Source organism: Lepisosteus oculatus, chromosome 3, assembly GCF_040954835.1.
Source record: "Lepisosteus oculatus isolate fLepOcu1 chromosome 3, fLepOcu1.hap2, whole genome shotgun sequence".
Classification (NCBI taxonomy): Eukaryota; Metazoa; Chordata; class Actinopteri; order Semionotiformes; family Lepisosteidae; genus Lepisosteus; species Lepisosteus oculatus.
Genome location: NC_090698.1, coordinates 3865981 through 3878385, shown reverse-complemented (window position 1 = coordinate 3878385; position 12405 = coordinate 3865981). Strand labels below are relative to the sequence as shown.

Sequence of the window (12405 nt, the reverse complement as noted above, 5' to 3'; positions counted from 1 at the left end):
TGCTGAATCATTTACTTTATCAAAAGCCACACTGTCCATGATGTGTTTATATCATTCTTTTGGATTAAATGACTGAGGAATAAAAGAAAGATGGGTAAAATGGTATATTATTTAAAATGGTTTTCATGTTCTAAAGATTTCTCATAAAAAAACAGTCATCGATGTACTAACACCTTGCCTTCAGTAGCATAACACATCTGTTTGGGCACAAAACTGCTATGCTCACAGGAATTATTATGTATCACTCTTTATGTAACAAATGTAAAAGCAACATCTCTGGTATGTCTCATACAATTTACTGTAGTACAGCAGAAAGGGGCCCTGTTATCTTGTCATTTAATTTATGTAAGTCAGGATTTGAAGGCTGTGCACAAATCCACTTTGGCTGGGCAAAACTCTATTCGAGAGGAAGCAGGTTGGGGTTTGTCATTGGAAAGTGTCTGTGCTGCTTTTTTGCTGCGTAGGAAGTCGGACCCCAGCAGGATGGCGCAGCCAGGAGTAAAATGTGTTCTCTGTGAAGGCTGTAGAGCAGAAATCTGTCGCATACCAAGCCAGTGAGCTAGAGTGAGGGCCCCAGGCACACTTCCAAGAGCTGGAATTCAAGAATGCTGTCTTAAATAACAAGTGGAACTGGACCTCCCAACAAAGCAATTTGGCATGTACAACACAGTCTAGGATTGAGGCGTTTTCTTTTTTGCATCTCTTTTTATAACCAGAATAAAAGGCTTTGATAATTAAAATGAAAACATTTACATTGGAAGTGTAAAAGCTGAGGGGTGGTCTTGTCATGGTTTCTTGAAATTTAATATAAAAAAATCAAAGAAGCTGAAAGAAATTGAAAAGAGAATATAGCCCTTAGATCCACATTCTTTTTCTGGATATTTGTGTTTTGAATAAGATTGCTTTAAATTTCATAGAAACATTACTTAATATTAAAGATAAAAATATGTACATTTAGATGTACAAGTTACTAGTGCTGTCTGTTGTTGGTATTAATTTATCTGTGGAAATCAGTTGCTTTAATATTCTTCACTAATTAAAACTGGTTCCTGAGTTATTTTCACCCAATCGAATTGGGTCTGAAATGCTGTCCTGTAATTTGACAAGAAGTGAGTATCTTATGAAAATGACAAAGAAAACAAGTTATCGGGCCTATTGCTTATCATTTGCATGTTTGGTTTATTTTCTTGGAGCTCTAGGAAGAGGAAAAAGAAAAAAGGGGAGATAATTGAATGAGGTCATTGCTTGAGAACGGAAGCTCTGGCTTTGTCTGATATTAGATGTTACAGTGGATTTGGGCATCTTGCTCAGGGACATCCCCAGGTCTCAAGGTTCACGTCCCATCCACCACAATGGCGCTCTGAACAATGGCTTCTCAATGCCTGGACCCTGCCAGCTGGTCTCACACACGTCCACACAAATCCTGAGTCATCGAATCGAAGGCTTCTCCTGCAGGAATGGTTTGTGTGGGCAGTGGAATGTGGGGATGCGGCCCTGCCTGCCGTTCAGGAATTCAGACTGCACCGAGCAAATAGGAAACGGAGAGTCTGAGAACAGGCCATGCCTGGGAAGGCCCTGGGGCCTTCCTGCTTTCACTATAGCACATACCAAGGGAGAGGAGGGGGGGGCAGCGAGAACGAAGGTTATGGTGGGGGCAGAGTAGTATATTCACAGCTCCCAGTGTTACTGCAGCAGTGTACTCTAGCGTGAGCAGTTTTTTTAAAGTGCTTATCTTTGTTTATTTATTTTTTAGTGGAGGCTCAATTTTGGTGTTTGGTATTTTATAGCAGCTGGATTCTGCTCATGAAGGAATTATGAAGAATAATTATGAAAGATTCCCTCTAATGTAGGAACCTCACCCAGTCTTCTATCCAGTTTCAGATCTGTGGTGTGCCCCCCTCTGTCTGTTTCTCACTGTCAGGGCCAGCTCTTCCTCTGTGTTCGCTCTAACTATCCATCCCTATTCACTGTCAAGAACTAGTGCATCAGGCAACAGTATACAGCTTCCCACCCAAAGTGCCAGTAAAAAGATGGTGTTGTTGTCGCATTTGTACACTTATTAAAAAGAGTAAAACAATTTCTATCCTATATACTACCGAATTACACATGGGTGAAAATAGCAATTTTTACCTAACTGCCAAGCAACCATGTAATGCAGTACGTTTGATTTAGCCGATTAAGCTACAGTATATTCGCATCAGTCTTCCCTAAGGGGCCATCATTGCTTATTAATATCATTGCATTCATAACGTTAATTGCTTATAAACCTCAGCTTTTAAAATCAATTATATCATCAGAACCAGATAGAGCTCTACATCTCAGATGACAAGTTATTGTCTGTGCTATAAAACACAAGATAGAAAAGCTAAACTGAATTTATCAGTGTTTATGGGACAGGCCATTGAATGTTGTTGTTTAAGTCACTATGATTTAAAACTCAGTAGACGTGAAGCAGCCAATCTATTTTGTATTGTGGCATTTTCAGGTCAACTAATAACATTGCCTCCCGATACAGTCTAACCAACTATGTGTGTTGCATATTGAGGTATGTGTGCGGGAGATTGCTGGTTAAATTTTTAAATGCAGTTTATAAAACCAGTTAGGTTTCACACTGTTTTATTTGTAATACCTAGAAGATAGAGGTCTTTGCTCTTTTGGGAGAAACCGGATCATTACTTTTGGGGGATTTTTCATTTATTACAGTAAAGGGATTAAGTTGAACCAAATGCTGATCCACTGAACATGCGGTGGAATTCTGCCACTGGCATTCCAGCATACGTTTCCAATGGGGAAGTGAGTTAGTTGTAACAATGATATCATCCCTCTGGTGTTTCCTGGCCGGCTCCATATTCAGGCTGCCCTGTAACCTGCCTCTCACTCAGCAACAGGGGCTCCAGGCTCTGTTCATCCCATATAACCAACTCCTGTGAGCTACGTCTGCAGACCTCTGTCTTCATTATCAGCATGTCTAACATTGACGCGAATGGAAAGGGGGGCAGGAGGAAATGAGCAAAGACTCAAGGAACAAGAGATTCTTCCATATCTGAGATTTGTTTCCAGCGCAGACATCTCCTTGTACCTTTGAGTTTTCGGAAAGTATCTTACCCATTTAAAATTAAACCAGACCGCCCTAAAATAGCTGACGGCTGAATGATACCATTGATTTTCTTAACTAGAGTAATGGCACATGAATGCGGCATCACTCTTTTGCCTTGTGGTCTTTGCACCTTAAATGCAAATATGATTTCATTTAATCTGATCAGAGCACATGAATGAAAATGATCGATTTTTTAAATCTTTTGTAAAACACTGTGCCACATGCTGATGCATAATCTCATTCCACAGACTGTTGTAGTGTTGAGTGGTAACCACGGGATTCTCAGTGGCATCCTGATCTAAAGCCTGCAGTAGTGCCTTGACTACCCACTCCCCCTTCCACCTCACTGTGTGAAATCCGATAACCAAGCTTTCCCGCTTATTTAGTGGTACTAACTGGAGGCATTCTGTAGGCAAAGGCCTCTCTCTGGAGCTGGGAATCTTTTGTTACTTAGCATTCCAAGCACATGTTGCTACACTCTACAGCATTGCTTGCTCTCCCTCTCTTGCATTCCACTGCCTGCTTCAGGAATCATAGAGTCTACACCAGATTGGTTTCTACTCTTCACTATCTCTCTGTTTAAGAGCTGAACCCAGCTCCCTTCCAAAACTGCCACAGCATGCTCTCGCTCTGCCTGCTCTTTGGTTCAGGGTTTCCCTAGTCCAATTATGTTTTATAGATCATACTAAATCCCTGATTTCTAAAAATTGGGAACATCGATATATCTATATATTATTTTTTTTATTCAACAAATTTCCTCCATCACAGTACTCCAAATCTTTAACACCTGCTAAAACCCCTATTTTGTGCTCTTATTTGTGCTCCTATTTTTTGGGGGAAAAACGGATAGTATGAAGTTCGAGGGGGAAGCTGCATCGACACAAGCTGCAGTGGAACAAGTAAAGGTTAATTCCAGGATGAAAAGTAAAAAACATTTTGGTTGTGTTTTATTAATATTTTATGGTATCAGTCATGTAAAGTTATTAAATGTGATGCCTGGTTTTAGCTCTAAAGATAACTTCAAGCTGAACAGTTTGATCACATAAGGCTAACTTAATGTCGTTATTTGGATCTATCATTATTTTAATACTAATTATTTTAGTTGCATTTTTGGCAATCAATTTAATATATTTAGTAACCACTGTGGTATAGTAAAGTAAACTTTACACAATGTAAAAAAATCACTAAGCAAAGATATATACTCATCTTGTTTATTAAACTAATTCAGAATATTACAACAAGAAGAGAGCCTTATTAAAAAAGTATTGATATTGAAAATGTCTTCCCGGCGTTTATATGAATATTTAAGTGCATATCTGTTTTACCTAAAAGCCTCTTATGAATCGCCTCATATGCATCCCGCCTATGTTTCCAACTGTAAGCAAAGTAAGGGAAACATCTCTAGAGTGCTCCTCCTATATTCTTAGTTTTTGTTTCCCCATGACTGCTGTAAATGAGTATTTTACCCAGTTGGTCTAATTTGTCGTGAGTTCAGGCTCACACAAGGTGGCCAAAGCTCTTCTTCAGGTAATGGGTTAATTACAGTTACTTTTAGCCCCTGACAGAGGGATCTCTGTCACCGTCTGCCGACAGTACAGCACACCACACACGTTATCCCATTTAAATGACACGCGTTCATACCTTTTCCTGTCGGCTAGCTAGCTCGCGAGGGTGCAGGCTTGGGGCTGGGCTAGCAGTCTCTCATTCCATACACGCAAGAACATAACCACATTTTACTTCGAAATCCGTTCCTGTTATTTGTAGAAAATCAGATGCAGACACTCACCGCTAACGTTACGTTTTCTGTTTATTTGTACTTTACTGTTACGCTCTGTACGCTCTGTCTGTCTGTTTGGCTGTCTTCTTTTTTTCCCATGTTGTGGTCACTGTGCGTCCCGGGCAGCCTGACGTCCGGGTGGCCCCAGGGGTCCAAACTCGAATCCTGTTCTCAGCTTGGCTTTGTGGTTGTCACCCTGATTGGTGCATGTGCACATATTCCGGTATAGGATGTACCATTTTTACAGAAAGTTAAAATAATAATAATTGCTTACACTTATATAGCGCTTTTCTGGACACTCCACTCAAAGCACTTTACAGGCAATGGGGATCCCCTCCACCACCACCAGTGTGCAGCCCCACCTGGATGATGCGACGGCAGCCATAGTGCGCCAGAACGCTCCCCACACACCATCTCTCAGTGGGGAGGAGAGCAGTGTAATGAAGCCAATACATAGAGGGGGATTATTAGGAGGCCATGATTGGTAAGGGCCAATGGGAAATTTGGCCAGGACGCCGGGGTTACACCCTTTCTGTTTTCGAGAAACGCCCTAGGATTTTTAATGACCACAGAGAGTCAGGACTTCGGTTGTACGTCTCATCCAAAGGATGGCGGCTGTTTACAGTCTAGTGTCCCCATCACTATACTGGGGCATTAGGACCCACATGGACCGCAGGGTGAGCGCCCCCTGCTGGCCCCACTAACACCTCTTCCAGCAGCAACCTTTTTCCCAGGAGGTCTCACATCCAGCTACTGACCAGGCTCACACCTGCTTAGCTTCAGTGGGTTGTGAGTTGCAGAGTAATATGGCTGCTGGCCTTTTAAAAGGAGTAAAATTGTTTAAAATTGTTTGTTCATGTTTCTGTGTTTTTTCTTTGGTACATTCTGTATATTCTGTTGTCAAAATATTATGAATGGATTGTTAGGTGGGGGAAATAAGTTTATTGTGAGGTATGCATCTCAATAATTCTAATTAGTGCAAAGGTGATTTTATAATTTTCAACTTATCAAGTTATAGTAGTGACATTAGTCCACTTTGAAAGCTGATTCATCCTGTGCTGCACAAACCCAGACACACCTGTGACCAAAGCGTATTGTCTGATTGAGCTCAGGTGTGACTAATGTCTTATCATGCCGAAAGCCCTGGAAACCATTCAGGCTGTAGCTAAGTGGCAGGCTGACTTCGGCTTCTACTGCTGCAGCCACCCGAAAGCACAGCCTTCATTGATCTGTGTCCAGTTTATAGGCCACAGATTTGTAATCGGTGGTGGTAAAATTAAGCTATGGTGGTTAAAAATGTAAACCGTGCTAAGAGGGCTTTTGTGAGTTATTTGTGTCAGGCATACTTCATAAATATTTCAATGACTTGAATGAAAGTTTGGAGAGTGGTTTTATCCTGAAAATAGTGATATGCTGCATTATGCTTCTTAAAGATTGTGCAATTGATTTTGTCTCTCTTGGTTTATCTTGCTTCTTGTGTGTGATTCTTTGATGTGTAAATTGATAATATATGTAATTTACATCTTGCTATCAGACTTCTCTTCTCCTGTACCATGATACTACAGTGAGGGTTTCTTTGTAGCCAGTTTTTACTTAATGGTTAGAATATAGGTAAAAAACGTGAAAGGGAAATCTCAATCAATTTTTTATTATTTAATTATTTTCCTGTGCCTGGGATTTCATCCTAAAAGCACATCCTGCATTTTAACTGCCATTGGAGTTGGCTGTTTGAGGTGACTTCTAGCAGTGCCTTTGGTGAGAGCAGCGTTACTGAGCTTACCGTGTGACTTATGGCAGGTGACTCTGGCGGTGTGCGTTTTGGAAGAAAGCAAGCACTGCCCTGTTTTGACATGAAGTTGGCAGCGGTAAGCAAATCTGATTTAATATTTACCCATTCCGAAGAGAATGAAAACAGGGCACGATCATGGAAAAAACAACAGGAAATGAAGCGAGACTGAAAAAAAGAAATAACAGGAAAAAACACAGTGATCCTTCAAAGCAAATTATTTCTTTCCACATTCCAATGTTTACTTACAGTATTGAGAGAAGTTTGAATTTTGTCCTCAGGAAATGGTTCTGCTTCAAGGCTACTCAAGTATGCCCTTCTGTAGGCAATGAGTGCCAGTCTGCCAGTTGTGTAGAACTGAAGTATTGATGATGATGTTATCCGGTCAGTCGGATCCAACTCTTGACGATTCTATAGGCTATCTCTCGCCACGCTTTCCGGTCTTGGACTTTCTCTTTCAGCTGTTCTATGCCTAAGCCAGTGTCTGTTTTGATGGCGTCGAGCCACCGTGTTCTTTGGCGGCCTCGTCTTCTTGTTCCGCTGATCATTCCAAGCATCATTGCTTTCTCCAATGAATCTGATCGCATCACGTGACCAAAATAAGTGAGCCAGAGTCTGGTGATCTTTCCCTCAAGCGAAATTTCTGTCTTGATGCACATGGTATCCGTAACAGTCTTCTCCAGCACCATAGCTCGAAAGCATCCATCCTCTTTCGGTCAGCTTTTTTCAGGGTCCAACTTTCACACCCATACATTGATATGGGGAACACAATAGCATGGACCATTTTACATTTGGTTGTGAGGCTGATGTCTTTGCTCTTCCAGATTTGGTGCATGCTCAGCATCGCACTACTGCCTAACGCAATTCGTCGCCTGATTTCAGGGCCGCAGTCTCCAGTTCGGTCGATCATGGATCCCAGGAGGCAGAAAACCTTGACGCATTCAATCTTTTCATTATTGATGGTTATTTTGACTGCTCCATTTCCAGCTGTTGTCATGATCTTCGTCTTTTTAATGTTGAGGTGGAGACCCATCTTTTCACTTTCCTTTTTGATTCTTAAAATTAGATATTTCAGGCCATCTTCTGTTTCCGCCAGTAATGTTGTATCATCAGCATAGCGGAGATTATTAATAGTTCTGCCTAATTGAGAAGAAAAGGAGACAGAATACAGCCTTATCGCACACCTTTCTCGTAATACTTACTGAAGTATTACCATCACATTAAAATCCTTTTACACAGCAAGTAACAAGCAGAGCTAGATCGTATCACAATTAAATCACCCTCTAGTTTGATTAGAAACATTGGGATTTCTACCATGTAGAAACAGTGCAGCACAATATAGAAATGCCATACTTGCCTAATTATAGTCAAATGATATGGCCCAAATTTGGGCAGTTCTTTAATGACCTCCTAAACATCAAATCTTTACAGCACTTGAATACATTTCTGTTAAATAATCAATCCAGAGATGTTTTAATCCATATTTGAAAGGTATTAACTTTAGTTAATACAGCCTTTCTGCTTCTCTCATTTTCTTCTCAAGTTTATCTAGATGTGGAACTGAACAGATTACATCCTTTTAACTGAGCTGCACTCTAACCCCAGGCAATCTAGTTGCTGCCCTGGATACTTAATTTATTAGCTCTTAATGGTGTCCCAGTTTAAATATTCATCAGAAAGGTCCTGTGATAAAAGCACAGGCCCAATCTTGTATCGCCATTTTGTTTTTACCCTCTCCTTGTAGGCCAGAGGAAGCGGGTCAGAGCACTCCTCTACCCGACAGAAGCGGTCGAAAGTGGTGTTGTGCGTTTCCAGTGCTCCTCGTGGATGTCCATGGCTGCGCACAATGTCTTCTGTGTGTCTTTCTGACTGCATCTATGTATTTACACTGCAATATGGAACCAGTTGTGTAAACTGCAATGCAACATTTTCATTGCTGAATAAATGTCATGACTGATTTCTTAATGTTTCTGGATATAGTCTTTTGGGTTTAATGACATTGAAGTGTAGTGCTTCCATCTCTGGGGCAGCATTTTTATAATGCAGGACATAAATCCTGTATCTGGAAATAACTTGTCCCATGCATGTACTCGTTCACATATTTAACAACTTGTACTACTTGCTCACCATACCTTTTTTTCTGTGTAGCGATCGTCAGCCAGTGGCACCAGGAGCCCAAGGAGAAGGTGGTCTCCCTGCTTCTGTCCCACCTGCCCTTGCTGCAGCCACGCAACGCTGAGGCCAAGTGCGAATACATGAAACTCCTGCAGAAGGTGCTGAGCCACACTATCGAGAGCAGCCTGTTCGTGGAGGAGAGCCGACAGCTGCTGTCTTATGCTCTCATCCACCCTGCCACCACCCTGGACGACCGCACCTCCCTAGCCATGTGGCTCAACCACCTAGAGGAGCACCTGTCCAGTGGCTACATCCCCCTCCGGCCGGCCACCATCTACCACCCCCGCCAGGGCTCTGACGAGTGGGCAGCTGGCCAACCTGAGCCCCTGGATCCATGCCACGCATGGCAGGAGAAGGCCCCATCCTCTTCCTCCACCTCGTCTGCCGGCCAGAACGGGCATCTGCCCTTCCACGCCCCCACGTCTACTTCTTCCACGATCAACAATATAACCGGCAGCAACACAGGTGAGAGAGTGCTCACTGGTTAGTCTGCCTCGCAAGTCACAGAGCACCAGCTGTGTCTTTATTTTAAATCATAGTCTTGGTAATATTACCAAAATGCTGACAAGTAGTAAGACTCCATATATTACATTTAATTTCTGGCATATCTGTGATATGATTTTCCCTGCATTTCTGGAAATCAGAGCTAAAAGTCACAGACTGTGTAAAATAGTGTTCTCTTCAAAGCTAGTTCTCAAGGCTTATGTTGTTTTGATCAAGGCAACATTGTTTGGTTTAATTGTTTTCTGACACCTTCAGGCAGTAGCTGCAGCATTAAGATAAAGATGTTAACTGTGAACTTAAAACTGTACTTGTCAGCATGAGGAAGGAGAAATGTTCTATAATCAAAAACCAAAAAAAGAAAAGGCTCAAAAGAATTTGACATTGATGTGTAAATGAGGCCAGTTGGTGCACACCAATGTTCTCTGTGACTAACTGCCAGAGTTTCTTTGCCAGCTGGTACTGGGAGAGTGCATCCCTAAAGCATATTCTTAGCAATTCTTGGAATTCAATAAAATATATATATTAACAGGTTAAAATACTTCTGTTTGTATTACAATGAAATGGCTCAGACTTTTGATAAAAACACACAAAAAAAAGAATTGATTGCTGTTTTGCTACAAGAGTGTTTGTTCTGTTATGACTCTGTCCTCTGTTGTCAGATGTATTTATCATCTTGCCTCTCAGTTCCACAGTTAGATTCCATTAGAAAAGCTGTGTTTTGTATCTTTTGTCTTTGGTGGCTTAAGTGCTAGAGTGTGGAACATAAATAATAATGAAGCCTGAACCCCTAAAACTATTTCATTGGAGCCTCTAATTCTGATCTAGTTTTTACCCAGGCTTTTAGCTGCCTAACTAGTCATTGTCTGATAAAGATACCTTAAACACAGTTAAACTGATGCTTAGCTATTTATTACCTTCACTGGAGAAAGAAATAAGTTATTGACAATAACTTATTGTCAGAGAAGTGCAAACTGGAGATATTTTATAAATCATCCTAGAGGGTAAAGTCCTAATGGAATTAAAATATAATTTTCTAAACATTGGACAGTATAAATTCGTTTCCAGTATTCATAAGAATGAACATTATTACTGGGATCTTAAACACACTTGCTACAGAGGGCCAGATTTGATTTAATTGTTCTTTAAGATGCCCATACACACCACATATTAAATTGCAATGCTAGGCCTAAACATAACCTAGTATTATTTGTAATGTTTTATGTTATTGGTGTTGTTATGTCTTTGCTAAATGCCAGTTTATTAAAATGGCCTCTGAGTATTGGATTTGTTTTGCATTATTAACTGTAATTAACTATTTAAAAAAAAGGTAGTTGGATTATTGTACTCTGTGTAAATCTCTTTCCACAACTGGTGACAAAATATTGCAACTATATGGAGTCACTCCTGAATACATACATGTTATACAATTACTTGTGTGACATCCCTGCAATACATGACCCCTCACAGACGTTGTTATAAAAAACTTTTCCCTTTTGCATGCTCTGCTCACATGATATTAAAAACAAACGTATGTTTAAAAACATGTTTTGGGAACTTGCAAATGTACGTGATTTCTGGAGACAAAAGATTCCTTTTCTTTGATCTAAAGAAGCATTATTCCTTGCTCACCCCATGTTCTTGTTAAAGGAAGAATCCAGTCTTGATCTTTCACAACAGCAGAAATGGTTCTGGTTGACAGGCATTATAGTGGCTACAAAATTGCTGACAATCCAATTGGAACCTCTACATTTCCCTCTCCTGGTATCACTGGAACCTAAATGTCTCTTGCCTATATTCTGTGCTGCTCAGTTCCCTGATGCCAGGGAGAAAACATTGGGGGTATGAAGGGTTGCTGTATACATGTTACTTGACCCATGAAGCCATGAATTATATTTGGGGGTCCTTAGATGGGTGAACTGGGTAGTGGATACCACTGGGTTGATCAGAAGGGCTGTGGTGAAATGCCATGCTGTTGTGTTTCTGTTCTGTTTTGAAAAAAATTAATTTGTTCTGGAAAAAGTCCACATCAATTACTGTGCTTCATTTACAACTTAAATGTGATGTGATATCAATGGGATGTAAGCATACAGTAGCAGACAGCAACGTTGGTTGAGGATTAATTACAGTATTTAGGTCTAGTGATTTGTTTTGTCATTCTGAAAAAAAATGAAAAGGCTTATTTGCAGCATGTTCTGTTTCCTGTTAATGATCTTTTATTCAGAGTTAAAAGGGTGTCTCATTTGATGAGTCTTAATGCATCTAGGAAGTGGCAGAACTAATGATCAGTATTACTCGCATGGCAGCATGTCTGTTGTAATGATTACTTATTAACATTGTTTCATACTGAATGATAAACAAAAGTGCTGACTCACAGCAAGTTTGTAGATTTTGGACTGCTCCACTGATTCCACTGGCATGCTGAGTAAACTGCGAAGTGTACTGTATGACAGATTCTGTGCATACTAGATAAAATATTTGCTTGATTGTCAGCAGATCCTCTCTTTTTGGAGTGCACTCTTTTGTAGAAAAAAAGTTTTATTGAACTTTCAAGTCTGTTCAGTTCAGGAAAAAATTTTCAAGAGATGCAAAAAACAGAAATTTTCTGCCAGCAAACATAAGGGTATCTGTTTTCATTAAAACCACAGGGAAATTTAATTTCAGAAACTATACTGAATGACCAGACAAGTTTATTGAAATTGTCAATACCCTTTGAAACAGCAAAACCACTTTCAAGATGAACATCGTTCTCTCCCTTCTCCTCCTCTGCTGTGTTGCAGTTCTGTCAAGCCAGATCCACCCCAGCCCCCTGAAGAGGTCCATGTCCCTGATCCCTTCAAGCCAGCAGGCCTGCGGGAGCGAGTGGCTGAGCCAGGAGGATCCAGGGGCCCGGCCAGCCTTTGTGCCCTCTGACCACGCTCCCCTGTCACCCCAGAGCAGCGTGGCGTCCTCGGGCAGCGAGCAGACCGAGGACCAGAACACTGCCCGCAATACCTTCCAGGAGGAGGGCAGCGGGATGAAAGGTGAGTATGGGGGTGTCTTTACGTTTAGGCGCATCTGAGGTTCAAA

General features: G+C 41.1%; 1 protein-coding gene across 3 annotated transcripts in view; it reads left to right on the top strand.

Moving 5' to 3' along the window:
* LOC102682627 (protein Smaug homolog 2) overlaps positions 1-12405 on the top strand; it is a 44989-nt gene that overhangs the window by 14130 nt on the left and 18454 nt on the right. For all 3 annotated transcript variants that reach the window (XM_006627588.3, XM_069186308.1, XM_069186309.1), the window contains exons 3-4: positions 8809-9300; positions 12117-12359. In XM_006627588.3, coding sequence (XP_006627651.1) covers positions 8809-9300; positions 12117-12359 — 735 coding nt within the window. The remainder of the gene's footprint in view (positions 1-8808; positions 9301-12116; positions 12360-12405) is intronic.